Source organism: Eschrichtius robustus, chromosome 13, assembly GCF_028021215.1.
Source record: "Eschrichtius robustus isolate mEscRob2 chromosome 13, mEscRob2.pri, whole genome shotgun sequence".
Classification (NCBI taxonomy): domain Eukaryota; kingdom Metazoa; phylum Chordata; class Mammalia; order Artiodactyla; family Eschrichtiidae; genus Eschrichtius; species Eschrichtius robustus.
The window spans coordinates 83,884,634-83,906,090 of NC_090836.1; the positions used below are offsets into that span (position 1 = coordinate 83,884,634).

The window sequence follows — 21,457 nt, forward strand, 5'->3', positions numbered from 1 at the left end:
GAGGGTGCAAACAGACATTCAAGGAAGAAAGGGCTGTATCTGTGCAAAGAAGCCTGGGGTGTTAAGAGGAGCCTCAGAGGTCTACTACACCAGTGTCAGTGAGTAAAGACCACGCCTGGATCACCTGCATGGGCTAAGCCTGCCCTGCGCTGCCTGCCTCTGTACCTATCACTGCCACTGAGGAGATGACACTGAGAGGGGGTCTGGTCCCGGTGACCTTTAGGTCCCTCTCCACCTGGGAGCTCCAGGGTTCTCTGATTAGACGCTGTTGTCTGTCTTTTACCCAACCAACAACGGCTTCAGTTTAGAGATGTATGTACAGCTGATGCCATGTTAAATAGTAGCACATTCCCCAAAGGCTGGACTGCAGGTCTCAACAATCCACCAGCCAGTGCACAGAGGTGCAGTGACCACGGGGCTGGCTTCCACCACAGGGGATGTCCTCAAAGCAATGCTCACCCCAAAACTATTCTAAATGGCCAAGTATTTTGTCTATTATTAAATGGCTTTTATTCTTAACAATATGCCCGTTCCCCACCTCTCCCTTTGCCTGGTGAGTTACTGCTCAACCTTGAAGATGCACCTGGGGCGTTACGTCTTCCAGGAGCCTGCTCTGAATCCCCTTCCCCGACACCCCAGGCTGCGCCAGGTGCCCCTCCTCAGGTGGGCACAGCTCCACTGACTGTAAATAATTTATTAGGATTTTCTCTTTATAGGTCCAAATCCCCCAGCCGGCTGAGCTCCTTGAGGGCTCTCCTCTCATTTGACTGCGTCTCTAGGGCTTAGGACATACCAGGTGCTCAATAAATGTTGGAGGAACTGAAAAAAGGACGCTGCCCTGTGGGTCCCTAAGATAAGAGGACTTGCACCCCAAGGGTAAGATACGGGTGCCTGTGGATGGCCACAGCACATTCTTCCCTTCTATCTTCTCTCCACAGGTAGATCCTGGCTGAACAAATGCTGAACCAGTGCAGGGCACGCCCTTTGGGCCTAAAGATAAAGGAAAGTGTTTTCAATACGGGTCTATGGTGGGGCCTCCAGAAAGAAGCCACATTTCTCCTCTGGCTGTATTTTGCTTGTACATCTTGTTTTTTAAGAGGCAGGGTAGGTTTCATCTACCACTTGCTTCACCCACGTCTTGAGGCAAAAATAACTGAGAATATTCTGGCCATATTCACAGAATTCATTGACATTCCTTAGCTCTACCTACTTAGTTCTCTCAAGTACAAGTCAGAGATTAAGTCTTGATAGATTATATTTATAGAAACAAATACTGCCCAATCACAGGTCTTCAGCATTTAGAAATAAATATTAGGCATTCTGCTAAGATGCCTATCTAGTCCAGGGCTGACACAGCAACTGGATAAAATGCAGATAGTTTCTTTAGGGCTAATTCCAGCTAACTAAAAGAATCATGAAATTAATACTTCTCTCTAAATATAACAGGGGTACATGTAGCAATTTTTGAAAATATGTAAAGAAGAAAATTAAAAATCACCTGCAAAATTCTACTGCTGGGATATAGCCACTGCTACATTTTGGTTTCTTTTCCTTTTACATTTGTATATATCCACAAATACTTTTATAAGCTATATGAATATTTATGTGAATTTAAAAACAAAATTAGAATGATATTTAAGTGCAGTTTCATGAGTTGCTTTTTCATGCAACATTAAATCATGAATGGTTTTTGCGTGCCATTAAATGGTCTTCAAAAACCAGATTTTTAAAGGTGGCAGAGCATTCCACTGCATCTGCTAAGGTTTCATGTCATGCCTCATCCCAAGTACATGAGTGCCATCAGCTCAGTGAAAGAATAAGAAAGGCTTTCTTATAAAGTTCCAGCTTCTCTGTAGCAATCACGTACTCACGCCTGGTGGTCGCCTGTCCACATGGAACCACAGTCTACAGTGCCTGGACAGCAGACCTCTCACACCCATGCTGGAGGGGCTGGCCTGCCAGGGCAGAAGGGGAACACAATCCATCTTTGTCCTGTTACTTGGCAGGGACTTGGGGAAAGGGTGTGCAGAAGAGAGACTTGCTGGATTTCAACTTCTCGCCATTCTTCAAAAGTAAAAGCTCCTAGCGGAAGCTACGGTAAACCCTTCGCCAACTTGTGATGCCTCCAAAGGGGCATTTATCAAATTCAAGACCCTTCTTACCTACCAAATTTTAACCCTTGTTGAAAATCTTTCTCAAATGGACAAGACAGTTGATAAAAATGACTTTTTCTCTGCTTATGGCAGATGACTAATGCCTCACCTCATCTTTCCAAAGTGCATTAACGAATTGTCAGGCCTCCAAGATGCCCACATGTTCATACAAACTCAACGTTCAGCTTCCAGCCCCTGTGCCCCTCCTCTGGGAGCCCTCCCCCTGCTGGGGCCAGCAAAACTGCAGGAGAGCACAGGCAGGATTTTACTGCAACCATTCGTTATGTCCCTGCTTCTCCCTCTGAACTCGGACATCCTGGAGAGCAGCGCGGTGTGCCTGCCTCACGGCAGGCACTCAATAAATGTAGAAATGTATTTGATACAGACTTGGACTCTTCCCCTCAGGTGTGGGATACCGCCGCAGCAAACGTATGTTGTAAACCGGAAACTGGGACATAAATCCTCCCACAGGTCTGACGAGAAAGAACATAACCACCCCCGTAACCGCTGTTGCTGCTCTCCTGCCCTTAGAAGCTAAGACTGACTGAACACCACGTGCTGGACATGGACGTGTGTCATCTCACTTAATCCTTACAGTAGCCCTAGGCAGCGGGTACTGCTGTTATCTCTATTTTACAGATGAAGAAACTGAGGATTACAGGCATTCTTGCCCAAACTATGAAACTAGGAAGTGCCGACCTGGGATTCAAAACCAGGCTGATTCTAAAGGCGTCACCCCTAGACATGACATTTGATTTTCAGTTCTTTAGGAGGGGGCTATAATGAATATGTGTACGAATGCTGCAAAACAACCTGTGGAAAAAAATCAGAATGACTACTTTCTAACTTCATAGAAAATGGGATTGATTTAAAGCCCTGTTAACATCCATCTGCCTCACCCCTCAAAAAAATACGGATGAAAGAAAAAAAGAGTGACTATTATTCTCTTAATATTCACCCACCTTTGGCTTTATGGCTTAGTTAATTCTCAACGATTTATGCCAATGGAGAGGAGGTATGGATAAATGTAACCCAGCAGTGTTAATCTATTTTTTTTTGGGCGGGGGAGGAGGTGGTATATAACAGCCATAGGACTGGGAGTGCTGCCGTGGTTTTTTTTTTTAAATTTTTATTTATTTGGCTGCACTGGGTCTTAGTTGCAGCATGCGGGATCTAGTTCCCAGACCAGGGATCAAACCCAGGCTCCCTGAATTGGGAGCTCAGAGTCTTAAAAACTGGACCACCAGCGAAGTGCCATTTTTATTCAATCACTCCTGCCACTGACTTGATAAGTTTCAGGTGCTGCAAGGGGCCAGGGAAAGGCTTCTAAAGTGTAGGTTGCTACTTTGTACGTGGGAGACTAGCCAGGGAAAGTGTTACAGTCCCATCTTAAGGGCTCTATGCACTTCAGCATTTTCTTACATTGCCATTTATTTTCATAGTATCATAGTCCAACAGGTTGAGGGCCATTTTCAGGTGGAGAAAATGAGAAACAGAATGAAAGAGACCACCTAGCTCCACATACAGTATTAATTTCATTGTCAGAGGTCAACTAACATCAATGATAACAGAAGTTCTTTTGCACTTGTAAATTCCCACTCTGTGGGACAATCTCTGCAACATAAGCCATAAGTACTTTCCCTTCAGAACACCACGCTACTCCACGAAAAGAATCTCCGAGTTTAAGAAAGGGAGAAATGGGTGAAAGTGGTCAAAAGGCACAAACTTCCAGTTATAAGATAAATAAGTCCCAGGGATGCAATGTACAGCATGGTGACTATAGTTAACAGTACCGTACAGGCATACCTCGTTTTATTGCACTTTGAAGATATCGCTATTTTAAAAAATTGAAGGCTTGTGGCACCCTGCATTGAGCAAGTCTACTGGCTCCATTTTTCTGATAGCATTTACTCATTTTGTGTTTCTGTGTCCCATTTTGGTAATTCTGGCAAGATTTCAAACTTTTTCATTATGATTATATTTCTTACGGTGAACGGTGATCAGATCTTCGATGTCACCATTACAAACAGATTATGACTCGCTGAAGGCTCAGATGATGGTTAGCAGTTTTTAGCAATAAAGCATTTTTAAATTAAGGCATGTACATTGCTTTTTTAGACATGATGGTATTGCACACATAACAGGCTACAGTACAGTGTACACATAATTTTTATATGCACTGGGAAACCAAAAAATTCATGTGACTTGCTTTATTGTGATATACGATTCATTGCAGTAGTCTGGAACAGAACCTGCCGTACCTCTCAGGTATGCCTGTATTGTACATTTGAAAGTTGCTGACAGAGTAGATCTTAAAGTTCTTATCACACACACACACACACACACACACACACACACAAAATATGTAACTATGTGAGGTGACGGATGTCAACTTGTGCTGATCATTTTGCAGCGCATACATATATCAAATCCTTATGCGGTACATCTAAAAGGAATACAGTGTTATATGTCGATTTTATCTCAATAAAACTGGAGAAGAATAAAGGGCTCAGGAATCTCACTTTCATTAAACTGATCATGACAGAGTGGTTGACTCTGGTGTTCTTCTTCCCCTGCGCTTAGGTTTGCTGGTACCTAGTGATGGAGAAGGACTATAAAATGCTGTCCCCCTGCTGACCACGGTTTCCTGCATTTTGTCATCTCTGTTTCTCCAGTTTAGATCCTTTCACGGCCCACATTCAGCCAAGAAAGCACAGGAAAGAGGGAGCCTCGTCCCCCCCACGCACCGCCCACCGGCATCAAGACTTTGACATTCTCTACACATTCCACAACCAGTCTAAGCCGTATACACTGAAGGTGACAGAATTTGGGAGTTGCAAGTAAGAGAAAAATGAGCATGGCTAAAAATATCAAAGACTGCAAACGTGTTCTTTATAGAGAAGTGAGAGTTAGCCAGGGTTTAGCGGCAGTCATGGCTTTTAATGCTATTTAAACAAAATAAACCTTTCATATTTTAGAACTAGTGAATGAGGTCCCTCCCAGATTTTTAAAATAAATCTGACAGTCCCACAGAGAATGCATCAAAATCTTTCTAATCTACCTATCTCCATTCTATGTCCTAGAAATCTAGACTGAGTGAATAATACATAGAAGATGATAGTTGCCAAATGATCTTGGTTACATCTATCTCTTTCCTATGGTGGCCTTTTAAGGATGATCACTGCAGCCTTGGGATCTGGTGGCCGCTGAAATACCCATTCTCCCTCTTGTCATCTCAGCAGCATGGATTTCCCCTTCATTCATTTGAGATAAGAGTGGAGAAGAGAGAAGCTGAATCCGTTGTTTTAAGCCTTATAACTCCTAGTCTTGTAACACATTCTTTTTTCCTACACAGCCCTACTCTCTTCCCCCAAGTTTTCACTGCCTGGAAGGTGGAGGTTGGGCAGCCTCTTGTTCTGTAGTGGATGAAATGTGTCCCACTGGGGAGGTGACTAGAAATCAGCTGCCACCAGCTGAGTCTAGACTAGTGAGTCTAGAATGCAGAGTAGGTCTGGAGCACGCCGGTAGATACATACTGGCTTTTCTTGGGAACCCTAATTCCCTTTCTGCTCTAGTCTTTTAAAATTTTCATCTACCTGTCATTAAAAACTGAAAATATCACAAGCTGAATTTAGCATAGATTCTAAGTCATGGAAACAAGCTTAGAGAAGATAAAGCGTAACATTTCCTGAAGTGTGTTCTGCAGCACGCCACCTCCGTGAGAAGCTCTCCCCAAAAGAGGCTACCACGAACAAATGAACTTGGGAAACCAGGGTCACTCCACCCCCTCCCGGTGTCTGAGCCTATTAAGGGCTCCGCAAGGTCCCAGAGTAAAGGAACTACGTTAAATTCACATGCTCCCTTCCAAGACCACAGGATTTCTATGGGAAAAATGCTCTGAATTTCAAATCCAACTCTCAGTAAACTGGAAACCTCCTAGACATCATTGGGTTTTCTTGGTGATAAGAAATATTCATAAAAACTTCTTGCGGCCCATAAAAGATCTACAAGGTCAAAGTAGCAATAACTGCAATTAAAAATGTACATGTACTCATACACATCAGCTGAAAGACTAAATGTATACTTAAGGTATTCTTTTCTTTTCTTTTGCCATTTGGGCAGCCTGGGGGACTGATTCATACCAAAAGAATTTTAAGGCTTCAAGACTGGACTGAATATTGAACTGCCCTACATAAAGATACAAAATCCATGCTCAAAGAGGTTTTTTTTTAGTGCAAGCAAAGCTTGGTGCATCTCAAAATTGCTCGAAGGCCCACGTCAAGGCTGGTGGCCTTTGTTACTATTTTTGAAGTTAGACAAACTGTTCACCTAGAGAGGATTAAAATGGTCGATTTGTGGTGTAAGATGAAAATCCTCTGGAGCTGAAACCAGACTCCTAACCTAGTGAATGTCTACATTAAATCAAACATATGGATGAAAAGACAAAAGGTGAAGCAATTCTCCACTCGTTTTCCAAATGTATCAGGAACATCATGTTGATCTTAAAACTAAACAGTTGACTGTTTTTTCCCCACATTTCACTTCTGTAGTCTGGCGTCACATATACACACACTAAAAAACTCAAGAGGCCAGATGGCCCACGGGTATCATTTTTAGCTTATTGTTCAATAGAGAACAATGTTTTGGATACTCTTATGAAGGCAAATTATATATTACTCTAAAATCAATTTAGAAAGAAATGCTGCAATACCCAAGGGAAGGGTGGAACTCATCCTGACAGTAATGGAATACTAATGTTGACATTCAATGAAAACACTATATAGATGCAATATACCAATAGAAGGCCTACAGAGTCTATGCTTTCTTTCTATTGTTTCTATTTTATTTATTTTTTCTTCTATTTTTTTCAATTCTTTCACAAGGGCAGTGGGAAAACTTCGGACCATAAGTACACTTCTAGAAAATCTATCTTATGTCTTTTAGCAGAAAAAGTCCAGGCTGTGAACTGTGAGGTCAGCAGGCAAGGAGAGAGAAGAGGTGGTGCGGGGGAAGCTAACACTGAACACGCATTATTTATGAACGCTCTACAAATGTTCCTTCATTTCAATCCCAAAGAAAACCTGTAAGGTACAATCCCTGTTCCTGTTTTATAGACAAAGGAAATCAGGACTCAGAAAAGTCCTGCAACTCGTCTACGACCCGGGAGCAGGCAGCGAGTTGGGATGTGAACCCTGAGCAGCCTGCTCTATGACACCAAGGCAAATCCCAGAGGAAGGTGTATCACGCAAACCAAGATGTATGTGGATAGAATGGAACTTCGCTGTTTTAAGAAACAATTGCGGGACTTCCCTGGTGGTGCAGTGGTTAGGACTCCGAGCTCCCAATGCAGGGGGCCCGAGTCTGATCCCTGGTCAGGGAACTAGATCCCACATGCATGCTGCAACTAAGAAGCCTGCATGCTGCAACTAAGAAGCCTGCATGCTGCAACTAAGGAGCCCACCTGACACAACTAAGACCTGGTGCAACCAAATAAATAAATATTTTTTAAAAATGCTAAAAAAAGAAACAATTGTTTTTCACAAGAATGGCAAGTTATGTCTAAGGCACCAGAAACCTAATGCTGACATGGCTTTAATCAACACTGTTGATCCCATGCAAACAAACGCATCCAGAGATATCTAGAGCAGCCTTTGAGGGCCTGGCTTTGCGGTCCTTACTGTTAACACAGACCACCTGTATATTATTCTCCTCATGCCTCTTAAAATAGAAAAAAAAATTAAAGGCACATAGCATTCTTTCCTGTTTTCAATCTTCAAAACTTGAAAGGGATGGGCCACATGCAGCCCGATACAACGTTCTGGGCATGAGCCTAACTATCCCTTAGGATGGGGTAAATTCTGAGTTACTGCGGTCCTTGGTCCATGGGAGTTTGTCAGAACTAAAAATGATTGCTTCAAGCAGTCTTACCCATGACATTGAACTGTGGGCTGGCCTCTCAAGAATATGTTATACTGCAATTTCTGTGTAATTCTTTAAACATGTGTATTTCAAAACTTGAGCAGAGCAGAATTGTCGAATTAAAGTGACATTTTAGAATTCTTCTGATTACAAATTATTTCATGGTTGTAGCTGCTTCAAATTTAGAATGCCCAATGTACTACAATAGAGTTATCCTCAAGCAATCTGTACCATCTTGAAGGTATAAGAAGCAATACTTTTTATTTTCTAGAATTGCTTCCATTTTCCAAGTTTGTAATATATGGGCTAGTTTTTAGACTTAATGACAAATAGGACTATAGGTAGTGTAACACCATAAGGACGTCATTACAAGACTAACTTCTGAATATGGGCCATATTCAAATGGACCAAACCTTGCTGTTCCCAATTATTATTTATAAATGTCTAATTTAACTACTATTCACTATAGAAAACCACAAATATTGTATGAGGCACTGAATTTATTTTTCCTCCAAACAAACCTAGACTATCATGCCCTACTACTTAGAAATGGCTACCAAAGAAACCAACAGACATAGCAAAGGAACAGAAAGGCTGGAAGACATTGACTATATTTTAGTACCCGAGAAAGAAAGGAACTCGTCTGATATGAAAAGTGAGGTTAGTAACTGAGCAATGACAGTTCAGATACTGGATAGAAGTGGAGTTCTAAATTTAATGAATGAATGAAAAATATAGAAAAAACTCAGAAAAGCTGAGTCTGCAAAATACCTTACACCAGGTATACCTTAAAACTTGGTAAACAAGCCAAGCATCTAAATTGCAAGCTGGGCTTTCAATAAAGTCCAGGTATATTCAGGGAAATATTTAGTCTGTCCAAAGAGGGTAGTTACTCACCACATCGAAGGCAGTAAACACATGACAGTAGTGGTGATTGGACTTCAAATCTTTTGTGATATAAGCGAATGTTGAGAGGTCTTCTGGGTCCTGGGCAGCACAGGAGATATTACGAATTTCATGTTCGGCAATTATGTTCTGGAAGAAATGACGCAAACGACCGTTGTTTTCCTCTGCAAACCAGCATATTTTAGAACCAAGGCAAATGATCTGGGAAGCAGTTGCTTTCCCTCGTCCTAGAATGTTCTAGAGTAGCAACATTCAAAGTGATTCAACATACTATCCGTGGGCAAAGGTACACCAGGTCTGGAAGGAATGCTTTCGTTTAATTAAAAACAACCTAAAATAGTCTTGTCCTGGAGCAGCAGTTCTCACATGGTGCTGTGTGCAGAAGCAGTCTGGGTGGCAGACACTTTTAAAAAAAATAGTAACTACTAAGCATTTTACTGTTTCCATTTTCCATGTAGAGTCAGAGCTGCCTCCTGCTAACTCTGTCTGGAAAGGATCACCTGCCATGTTGTTCTGCCTGCCGGGAGGCTGATCCCTCACCATCTTTTACCTGTTGTCTTGTGCCTGGCCCCTAGCTCCCCAGAGCCAAGGCAGGCAGGCGAGGGCGCGTCAAGGCGCTCTCTCATGAAGACTCCGTGGAGACTAAGGTGTAAGGGTGGGATGAGGGAAACACCACGTTGCACGCTAGATGCAGCGCCCCGCGGATGACAACGCTTTGCTAACTATACCCGCTGTGTATAATTATGAGTGGGTGCTGAGGTTATCCTCATCATCAGCTCACAGGTGGTGAAACCAGTACTCAGACAGTGTAAGTTATGCAGGGCAGGTAGTGGAACTGGGCCTGAAATTACGTTGCAATACCTCTCAGCCCCACCTCTCGCGCACTGGTTTAACATAATTTCATTTTTTCTCTCGGCTAGCACTTTTTCATGCCATCTCCCTGCCAGACCCCTCATCCCGACCTGCCTCTAAGAATAATCGGTGGGAGGTAACTGAGGAAAGGGTTAAGTACCATTATCCCGAAGCACAAAATAACCAAGAAGCATCATCTGGGCTGCAAACCCAGCCAGAAACTTCTTTTGATACACTGATGTATTTCAGAAGCAAAAGATTTCACATAATCATGAAAACATTTCTTAACCTCACAATATCCCATTTATGTTTTTGCAGTTGTCATAGATCTAAAACCCTCAATGCTTTTAGTTACCCTAATTGCTTTGTAACTGCACAGTCTTAAATAACCTGAGCGAATATAATGCCCCGTGTATACCCATCAATGCCTAAAAATGCTTACGAAATGCCCTTTCCTGCCAGCGCCCCCAGCAAGTACTGCACACCCCTCACTCTACTGAGCTGTGTGGTTGGTAAGCAATTACAGAATTAACACATAAAAGAAAATTAAATTAAGACATTCTTCACAGTGACCCTGTATGTTGACGCTACATGCAGCGCTGTCAAAAATAACTCAAATTGAAATCAGAATCCCATAAACAAGTAACATCCTATCGCAAGACAGAGTTTCAAAATAGAAGGTCCTGATCCTCTTCTGGCACCCAGATAGCATTTCTTCAAGGAGAAAACTAAATTAGGAACTCGTGAGTCTTAAATTTAAAATTAATGAGATCTGCGTGGTCTTCATAGGTACGATGTTAGCAGGTGCTGAGAGCCTCCACCATCATTTTAATTGGGGGCTGCTATTACTTCGGGAAGTCTGTGGATTTGGTCTCACCTGTCCAGGATCCACTATTACTGAAAATAGAGCATTGGCTCCAACTTTTAACTAAATTGGCATTTTGTGTTCTTGAGATTTTTTTACTAGCATAAGGTTGATCAACTTCTCGGGAAAGTGTTAACAGTGAAAAGTGCCCTGTGATTTTTTATTGCACTGAATTCCCTGAATCTTGCCAATTCACAAGATGTCACTCCTGACAATTTTCAATGGTGTGTGACAGCACTGCGGCCCAGGGAAAAATTGTAAAGTAGGTAAAGTGTATCTTTGGAGATCTCTCTTAATCATGAACTGCATGTTTGCGTCCTCCCCAAGTTTGTATCTTGAAATTCTAGCCCCCCAGTGTGATGGTGCTTGGAGGTGGGCCTTTAGGATGTGATTAGGCCATGAGGGTGGAGCTCTTGTGAATGCAATTAGTGCCTTTACAAGACGAGGCAAGAGAGCTAGCTGGCTCTCTCTGCCGTGTGAGGACACAGCAGAAAGATGGCCATTTATGAAGCAGGGAATGGGGGCTCTCATCAGACACTGAATCTGCTGGTGACTTCATCTTGGACTTCCAGCCTCCAAAACTGTGAGAAATAAATATTCATGGTTTAAGCAACCCAGTCTATGGTAATTTACTACAGCACTACGACATTTTTCCTCTTTCTGGATCCTCCCTCCCAATTTTCTGGAAACCGGCCCCCTCTTCTCTAATCTCCAGGAGCCCAGGGCTGTCTTTTAACTCTGAGGCCTGCCCTCCTCTGTGTTGCTCCATGTCCCCAAATCAGCCTCCTCTCCCACTGTTGAAACTTTTATTCCTCTGTTCCCATGGTCTAAACTAGAGGAAAGGCAAGCTAATAAAGATATTCTACAATCAGTTAAGAATAACTCATGTAATTGGCACTCAGTCATCCTAATTGGTACTTAAAAAATTTGCTTTTAAATGAATTCATAGCAATGGACTGTGTAGGGAGGTATTTTGAACAGAACTTCCTGATATATCCGTGGTGCTAGAATGTGGTGAGGACCTGGGATCTCACTACTGATGTAACTGAGCAAGGGCCTTCTCAGGACATACCCCTCCCTCATGTCCTCTGCTGTACCTCCTCTCAGAAGTACCCAGATAATAGTATCTCATGCATATTCCCTGAGTTTTTCAGATGCTCCAAAAGGAAGAAATTAACTACTGATGATTATGAGCATGTAGCCCCCAGACCTTCCAGTGCCTAAGGATTGATCACCATCAACCAATCAGAAAACTGTGCACGAGCTGATCACATACCCTGGGACGCCCCTCCCTCACTTGGTCTTTAAAAATGTTTTGCTAAAACCCTTTGAGGTGTTTGGGGGTTTTTTGGGCATGAGCCACCCATTCTCCTTGCTTGGCCCTGCAATAAACCTTTCTCTGCTCCAAACTCTGACGTTCGGTTTGCTTCGCCTCACTGTGCATCGGGCACACACATTTGCATTAGGTAACACTGAGACACTGCCATCAGTCTGCACTGCCCACCTCTGCAGAACAGCGAGGCTAGTTCTCTATGTGTACGATGATTCCAAGACTAAGGATACTACAGCTGTAGATGGAATGGAGACTGCACAGTTGTTTCCTCCTGGGAGAAGTCAAGGAAGGATACATTCCACCCTGTCATTAGTGGCTCCTCCATAAATTAAAAGCTGACATCTTCATGAGGTACAGGTGATGTTCCTCAGTTTACAGTGGACACCTTTATGCGGCTGAGCCTCCATATCTAAGCATGTTCTAAGGAGACGAGGGCTTTTAAAAGGCTCAAGCCAGGACTGGGGTCACCCTGCCGCTTCTTTGGCTAGAAAATTTGGCAACTCAGTACCCTTCAACAGGGAGAGATTCTTTTTCTTGTCTGTTACCTTTCCTCATGTAGAGAAATAGCTAAAGAGGTATCTGGCTGGTGGGTGTAGAAGAGACTTGTTTGATTCAGCTAATTAACAGAGACGGTCTCAGAAGGGGGTGTGATAACGAAGTGATGGCGCCTAGAAACTGGCCTCTCCCTGCTTCCCTCGCTCCTGACTACAACAGGTAGGGCCCTTCTCTGAGTCTCCTCCGCAGGCCAGGCCTTTTCTGAGGGAGACAATGCAGCACCCCTCCAGAGAGCGCCCCCCACATAGAGGCAGCAGCCCTGGTCGAGGGCTACCTGGAGGAGGCCTGCAGAGAGGGTGGTGCAGATGAGAACGGCACACATTCTTAATTTGACTCTGAGCTTTTTAGAAATATGTGCTATAAAAAACAACTGGCACTTGTTTAGGCAAAAGTTCCAAGTTAATCTGTGCCTAAAAAAATAGCATAAGCCCTGTTTGAAGCTGACATTCAAAACAAACAAACTGGGCTTCCCTGGTGGCGCAGTGGTTAAGAATCCGCCTGCCAATGCAGGGGACACGGGTTCGAGCCCTGGTCCGGGAAGATCCCACATGCCTCGGAGTAACTAAGCCTGTGCGCCACAACTACTAAGCCTGCGCTCTAGAGTCCACGAGCCACAACTACTGAGCCCACATGCCACAACTACTGGAGCCCGCGCACCTAGAGCTCATGCTCCACAACAAAGAGAAGCCACCGCAATGAGAGGCCCGCGCACCGCAACGAAGAGTAGCCCCCGCTCGCCGCAACTAGAGAAAGCCCGCGCGGAGCAACGAAGACCCAACACAGCCAAAAATAAATAAAATAAATAAATTAAAAACAAACAAACCAACCAACCCAGGCACTGCATTGTTCCTAATTTAGCTGGATGAGAAGACTGAGGAGGGGGTCAGAGCAGGAGGGCAAAATGCAACCCACCTTCAGCCAAGCACTGGACGTGGGGATGGTGTCACTTCTTGGAAGACCCTGCTGATCTGAAGATGAGTCTGGAACTGAGCAGTTGTAGCCCTCTTGGCAGAATGCCATGCTGGAGTACCTCTGGGCTATGGATCTACAGAAAGCTGGTGTGATTTACCTATAACATTTTAGTATAAATCTAACACAAGTTCCATTTTTAATTCAAGATCATTTTCCGCTTCTTCCTTCTTATCAGGTTTAGTGATTCATTTCCCAAGTTGCTAGGTAACAGGTTTACAAGTTTACAACTAGGCACCTAACCCTTCCCCACGAACTCAGCCAAAGCTGCTACTTTATATTAGAGTAAAAGGAAAGAAGTGCTTTGCTGGAGGGTTCATCTTTCACACAGTCTAATGGGGGCTAATAGGAGTGGAAGAGTCATTAACACCTAATTAACTATCCACTGCACGTCAAATGAACGGGTGGAAGGTAGCATGGAGTGAAAGTGAAAAAGCATTAGGTTAGGGAGTGGGAAAGTCAAGTTTTAGTCCTTCTCCATGACCAGCTAGCTGTGTGACTGCAGGGCAGTCACTTAGTGAAGGTCTGAGGCCTTCGATTACTCTACGCGTCCAGTGCAGGCTAAACAACCCCTCCATCTGACCAGGGTAGGGTTACAGAGATGCGGCGGTTAGGAGAGGACTGTTTAACAATAAAGTACAGGGGACTTCCCTGGTGGCGCAGTGGTTAAGAATCCGCCTGCCAATGCAGGGGACACGGGTTCGAGCCCTGGTCCGGGAAGATCCCACATAATGTGGAGCAACTAAGCCCGTGCGCCACAACTACTGAGCCTGTGCTCTAGAGCTCGTGAGCCACAGCTACTGAGCCCAAGTGCCACAGCTACTGAAGCCTGTGTGCCTAGAGCCCATGCTCTGCAACAAAAGAAGCCACTGCAATGAGAAGTCCGTGCACCGTAACAAAGAGTAGCCCCCGCTCGCCACAGCTAGAGAAAGCCCATGTGCAGCAACGAAGACCCAATGCAGCCAATAAATAAATAAATAAATAAATAAAATAGATTTTAAAAAATGATGAGCATTTGAAAAAAAAGAAGAAAACATCAAACATGAACAATAAGCTGTGACTTCTGGTTGTGTCTTACTACAGGCTTAGTACTCACAAGCACCTCAAATTGTGAGGTCTTCACAGATGTCTATGCGTCACAAGTCCTTCACTTCAAATCAAAGTGGCTCCCCCCAGATGCTTCCCAGGGGAGGAATCTCTGGTACAAACTGAAAGCAGGACCTGGCGTTTATCAATCTGCTCCTTTCCTGCTGTGGGTATTAATTAGAGGCTGGTCTTTGTACAGGACCAAGTGGCACGCATGATGCCACTGCGGACACCGCTGGATGAGCACAGTTCCTTTCATACCACAACCTGAGGACGATCCTTCAACACTGGCTCCTCTGCGTCCCCTGAAACCAGGCCTTCAGCCCTGGCTGGCGGTGTTTCTCAGCCTTCCCCAAACTCCACCAACGCAGCTCTACACTGTTTCTTTCTTCCACCTTCTAATACAAGCTCTCTGCTTTGGCTTCTCACACACCAACTCCTAGACCATGGCCCCGAGTCACCCACCCTCTCCCTATCCACCATTAGACTGGGGTAGGTCACTGCGTCACAGGACACTGGGATGGGGACCCTGTGTAGCCCCAGTATTGAAGTCAATGTCCCCAAATTCCTGAAAAAGTCAGGCACACGTTGTCATATAGTCAGAGAGGTTGGCTCCACCTGCTACCAACATATGCACTTCGCCTTTGCTCTGGATTTTGAAAATAGGCTGAGGACCACACTGTAAGGACCTGAAAGAAATGCGGTCCTTTTTTATTTAGTGTCTTTATTCACACAACTATCTTTTGCATATCTTTCAGTGCTTAGATTTCCAGAGTAGTCATTAGTGAGCAGAGATCTATGAATAACTCATCTAAGAACTGGCGACTGAAGCAGAAGCATTTCCTCAAAGTCTGGGAGATCAAGATCTACAGCCCTTGATGTGTCTGTAAGCAAAATGCCACAGAGCCGACAGCGCTCTCTCCTTCCTCTGATGGTGGAGAGTGGGTTAGAGAGGATGCAATTAATACAGACGCACCCAGTCATACCACCAGCTTCATGGGATGACAGCCTTAAGACTCTGGAAACTTCTCAGGGCAAATACCACTTGTTCAGAAACTGTCAGAATCCAAGCCTGCTATGGTTGTTAATCTAAGAGAGTGTCAAACTCATAAGCTGATAACCTATTGCCATTCATGTTTTTCAAGTGCAAATGGGGTAGAGACAGTTGCTCCAGGTTAGGTAAAAAAAAATCCGAATGCCAAAGCCTTTCTTGAAATTTAGATACAGTGATAGCAATGTTATCTTCAGTCAGAGTTCCATAAAGTTTTGAAACTTTTAAAGCCAACTGACTATAATCTAGGGCTAAAGGAAGTTTGTGCACCAGCAACTAAAGTTGCTTCCAAGAAATAAAAAAGCAAATCAACTGGGATTTTTCTGAGCAGAGTTTCCATAACTGTAATCTGACAGCTGTAACTGTCAATGACATATTGCTGGGTTGAAGCATCATTCCACGTAAGGCATCTATCTGACTCTGAGTGTGCTTTGGATATCATCAACCAGCATGATGAGGCTGAGTTATCAGCTTTCTGCTTGAGTTTCAGAACTGCTTCTAAACCCGGGGGGTTGTTCTAAGTAGACTTGGGGAGCTTGGGCTTATCTGACTGCTGACGTAGCAATCTTCATTACAGAAAACAAATCGGGAAGGCTTTGAATCGGTCGATTCAGATGCTCAGGTTTATTACAGATTGTCAAGAGTCACTGCCCACGGGACGTTTCCCTGGATCTAAATCCAGTTGCCGTGGTCCTAAGTTTCCATTGTTTAAATTCACCTGTTTCATGACTTCCGTTTCCTTTCTCCAGAATGGAGTGGGTCCAGCTGGGAGGACTAGATAGGCAGTCCAGAAAACAAATGTTGTTTACCAATGGGCATCACCTCATTTCCCCTATTTCTACACTTTATTGGTTGGAAGGATGTAAGACTGAAATGCAGGACTTGGGGGTTTTGGAGGAGGAGCAAGTCAGGTTTGAATTTATGGAGGGTGGGAGTGGTCATACCTGAGTTTTCTAGTCTAGCACCTGCACTGTCGTCTTTGCCAAGAAGGACACTTTTTAAGTAAAATGCAACCCAGATGTCTACACTCGACCTTAGGGCCCACAAGCTGTTCCCACTGTGAGCACAACGTCACCGCAGAGTCACAGCATGGCCTGAGCTTCTTTTCTGATTGTCTCTCTTAAGAAAACAATACAGTTGGAACCCTCTCTTCCATCTCAATAGTTGAGAACAAAATGCAATTACATGATGTAAACGCCAGAGCATGGGTTCCTTGTGTTAGGTATTCATTACATACATCAAAAGAAAGGACAGGCCTATCTCTGGAGAAATGATAAGACAAATGTTCTAGCCCTTCACCTGGTAACACTTCCTCTGATGGAGGAATGATGACACTGGTACATTTTCACACTAGACATGATTTTTTTTTCTGTTTTAATATTCTCTGGATCCAAAGGGACATGCCAGATACCGAGTGGCCACAGTCTACTAAGGAAGGTACCATGGAAAAGTGAAAGCAAAATGTGTGTAGGAATCCTAGATCAAGCCCCCAAATGCAATGTGCCCCTCTGTGTGTGTGTGTGTATACAGTTGTGTTTAGGGAGCATGAAGGTCAGGGGTGAGGAGTGATTAAAATGGGGGATGTTGGGTATGATGGGAAGCAAAGGATTTTAGATCATTTACTCAGGACTGTACCTGGTGTCTAAACCAAAGAGAGGTGTGGTACCCACCTTATTTGTTGCATCAATAAATTTGACTCCTTTATAAGAGACTGAAAGAATAATAGTAGGGACCTTCTTCATTTGCTCTGTAGACTTCTGAAATTAAAATTAGAAAGCTATTAGAGCAGTCTGTGTTCCATGGCAACTGTAGCACATAATTTTTTCTCTTGAAAGATAAAAATGAGCTCAAGTTAAAAACAATACACACACACACATCAAACACACTCTAATTTAAATGTATGTCTCTCTTCTCCCGGGCTTAGCTATGGTTTGGGTTTATAAAGTATCTGTTTTGCACTTGAGGATCTAAAAAGAGCTTGTTCTGCTGCTTCATGTGGGTGAAGGAATACGCCCTTTCCCTGACACCAAGGGGAGAAACGAACAGCTCTGTCCCCTATGCAATTTCAAACGACTATTCTTTTGGCTAGAGTTAAGCCATGTCAGATTGAACTCTAAGGATGAGTTTAGCATTAACAAAATACATGCCACCTCTCCCCATTTCTTCCTAGTCTCTCTCTTTCTTCAAGGCACAAGGCATGCCTAAATACATACTTAAAATAGGGACTTAAAATACATCATTGTGGGGACTTCTCCGGCGGTCCAGTGGTTAAGACTTTGCCTTCCAATGCACGGGGTGTGGGTCTGAGCCCTGGTCGGGGAGCTAAGATCCCACATGCCTCGCGGCCCAAAAACCAAAACATAAAAACAGAAGCAATATTGTAGCAAATTCAATAAAGACTTTAAAAATGGTCCACACACATCAAAAAGATCTTTAAAAAAAAAACATCGTTGTGAATTTTTCTTGGACCTGGCCAAATCTATAAAAGCTGATAGTTTACAGCAGAATTGCTCATGGCCACATAGGATATAATACCACTCCATGACAACTGAGCCCTCTGGGGGCAGGCTGTGTTTTGAGCCACAGCAAAACTGGACAGTCCAGGCAACCTACTTTACCATTTAGAGCTGCTGTGACCCCTTAGGCTAAGCTCTTAGGACAGATGTTCACAACGGCTGAACATGCTCACAGTTTGCAGCTTCTACGGTTTTATGCATCTGCAAAAAGTTTCTCTGTAATTTAGCATTTGCCTTTTCTGGTTAGTTTCATCATTCATCACAGGTCACTCACAGTCTGTTTACTTCTTTTCCTGCTGTGGATACTCCTAATAATCACATTAAACATCAAGAAGAACCTACCTGACAGTTAGCCTGATGGATTTTCCAGACAAGACAGGTGAGAACATAATAGGAGAGAAAATACATAAGAAGGTGAGAGGAAACCATTTCAGTAATTCACAGACAGCACAGACTCATTAAACAGTAAAGAGAATAGGCTCTACAGACAATATGTTGATGCAGTGAAACTGTTATTTTAGAGATTACTGCAGGCTTTTCCAGACCGTCTCTCCTCTGCTTTTACTGTTCTCTCATCGTTCCGCTCATTACATTGCACAGTCTTATTATGACTGACACGCAAGAAGCTTCTGCTTTGTGTTCCACAACCAGCTGTCTTATGTATATTAAGGAAAGCGAGAAAAATATGAACTTTCTTGATTTCTTCATTTCTCTTACCCATTTTCCATTTTTAAACTCTGAAAATGGGACCAGAATGAAAGAAGGTTGGATAGTGTGAATGGAACTCATTGAACTCAATAATGATAATTATATTTCATCTTTCACTTGAGCCATGGAAAAGGTGCTTCACATTTTCCTGGTTGTTTTTGACACATCTTTTTGGTAGCTACTATATCCGCGTCAAAGATAAAGAAAATGGATTACTGAGAGTATTACTATTTAATATTAATTGTTTCATACAGTATAGAAAAAAGCAGCTCCCTCGAAGTGCTTTTTAACTAGTTTTAAAATTACCCAGACTCACCAGTTTTCTTTTGTGATTGCCAAAAAGAGATATTATGAAATTGGAATATAAGGATAGATACTTTTAGCTTTTTTAATGCTTTATCCAACCAACTCTTAACAATGTGCAAGATAAAGTGAAGGCAAGGCTAGAGGAAATAACATGCAGCGTGCTGATTGTAAGGCAAGGCCGTGGGCTGAATCTGTAAAGAGAGAGGGGACAGGAACAGGCAGTGGTTTGGTGGACTGAATGTGTGTATGTGTGTGTGAAGAATTCTTTGCAGAGAGTAACAATGGGTTTCAACAAATCACCTTGCTCATCTCTTGCTGTGAATACATTCTCGTGGACAGATCTATCTGTAACATGAAATAACGTACACCTAACCTAAGGTTAAAATAGCAACATTTCATGTAGTATCAAGAAAAACCCCCTAAAGAAGAGAAAAACCCATTTGTCATTCATTCAGCAATTGAGTGGTTATACTAGGTAGGTGGCCCATGTGCTGGAAAAATGCAGAGTCTTCTTCGGGGGATGTCACCCAGACCTCAGATTGTGTGCAGACTCCGGTCTGCTGAAAGTGGTCATCTAGTGCTGTGTTGAGAAGGATTCTGAGCCTGTGTCTGGGCTCCGTGGTAAGGAGGGTTGGGAATGACGTCTGTCATGGGAGAGGGAGAGGAAGCAGCAGCACATGAAGTACACATCACCATTCCTGGCTTGGCCTGATACAAAGAGCGGCTACAACGCAAATGCTGACAAATGTGACAGAGACGTGAACAGAACCTTCCAGAGTGCCGAGCAGGAAGAGCCTCACTCTGCATGAGGGAGTGGGCAGGTCCTCGTCCATTCATTCAACCAACACCGGCTGCCTGCTAGGGGTGACTGACCTGGCTCTTAAAGGTTGGACAGGAATTTTCCATGTGGCAGAAGAGGACACAGAGGCTGTTTCAGCCGCACAATCAACACACACATACACATCTGGAAACGAGAAATAATATAGTAGGTTTGGGTAATTGGTGGGAGATGAGGCTGGTACAATAGGTTTGGAAGACTGTGACTTACTCCACCAAGCTGGGATCCACTGGAAGCTTTTAAGTAGGGACCAGATCTCTGTTGCAGAAAGATGGTTCTGGTGCTTGGACGGCCTGGAACGGCTAGAGGCTGAATGCAGGGAGGCAGGAAGCTGTGGTGTAAATTCAACGGAGAACCTAAGCACCTGAGTTGCAGTGGATGCTCTGGAGAATGGAAGGGGAGCCACTACTCTGATGAGGAAGAATCAAGAGGATCTGCTGACTGATCTGGACAGAAGATGGGCAAGCGGGAGGATGCCTCGGACAAAGAGGCCATCAGCCGAGATAAGGAACACTGGAGGGGAATGAGCTTTTGCATGAAACCCTCTTGAATGTGATTATCAGTTTGATAATCAGGTGGGGATGTCCAGTAGGAAACTGGAAATAAGAATCAGATCTGGAAATCCAACCACATTGCGGGGGTGGCTGAGGATATGGGAGCAGATAAAGTGGCTCAGAGAGTGAACTAAAGGAGGTCTAACAATCACCCCTCAGGGGATGGTTAATACTTAAGAAATGGGTAAGAAGAGTCGATGAAGGAACCTGAAACCTGACAGCAGTATCCCAAGTCAAGAAGATTCCTTAGAAGGTGGGAGCAGTGCCTGACGCCAGGAGGACTAAAAAGGCCTAAAAATCTGTGCCTAGCACAGCGGCTGGCACACAGAGGAGTGACTGCTACTTTTACTGGGTGAAACCCCTGCTTTGGGCAAGTAGAAAAATTTGTTGCTGATTTTATCAAGAGCAGCTTCAGGACAATGGTGACAGCAGACACAGAAAAGAACACGGTGCGATGAATGCCAAGAGGGGGAGCAGAGAGCTAGAAAGACAGGCAGGTCAGGACACAGGCTCTGAGGCTGAAATGAGGGCATCCGCGGTGATTTCTGTCCTGATACAAAGATTTCACATCGTATGTCCAGCCAAGGTGAACAAAGAAGAAAAGATAAAGGATGGTCATTTCTTTCTCTTTCGTGGGTGGCAAGAATCCCTGCTTTCCTAACTGGAGGCCGCACTGGGGTCCCAACGATGCAGGCTGTGCACCGGCCTCTAGGAATGGTGGTACTGGGGGTGGCCACAGGTTCCAACCTGCAGCCCGAACTGTACTTCTTTTTCCACTGAGTCAAGATAAGAAGAAGATGGATCTGGCAGCCACAGAGTTCAAAGGGGCTGTGGGAGGTCTTCAGG

General features: G+C 43.9%; 1 protein-coding gene across 15 annotated transcripts in view; it reads right to left on the reverse strand.

Moving 5' to 3' along the window:
- Window positions 1–21,457, reverse strand: part of ANKS1B (ankyrin repeat and sterile alpha motif domain containing 1B) — a 1,169,527-nt gene that overhangs the window by 20,441 nt on the left and 1,127,629 nt on the right. For all 15 annotated transcript variants that reach the window (XM_068562021.1, XM_068562020.1, XM_068562019.1 and 12 more), the window contains 3 exons: window positions 18,548–18,559; window positions 17,360–17,446; window positions 8,970–9,107 (listed from right to left, as the gene is read on the reverse strand). In XM_068562021.1, coding sequence (XP_068418122.1) covers window positions 8,970–9,107; window positions 17,360–17,446; window positions 18,548–18,559 — 237 coding nt within the window. The remainder of the gene's footprint in view (window positions 1–8,969; window positions 9,108–17,359; window positions 17,447–18,547; window positions 18,560–21,457) is intronic.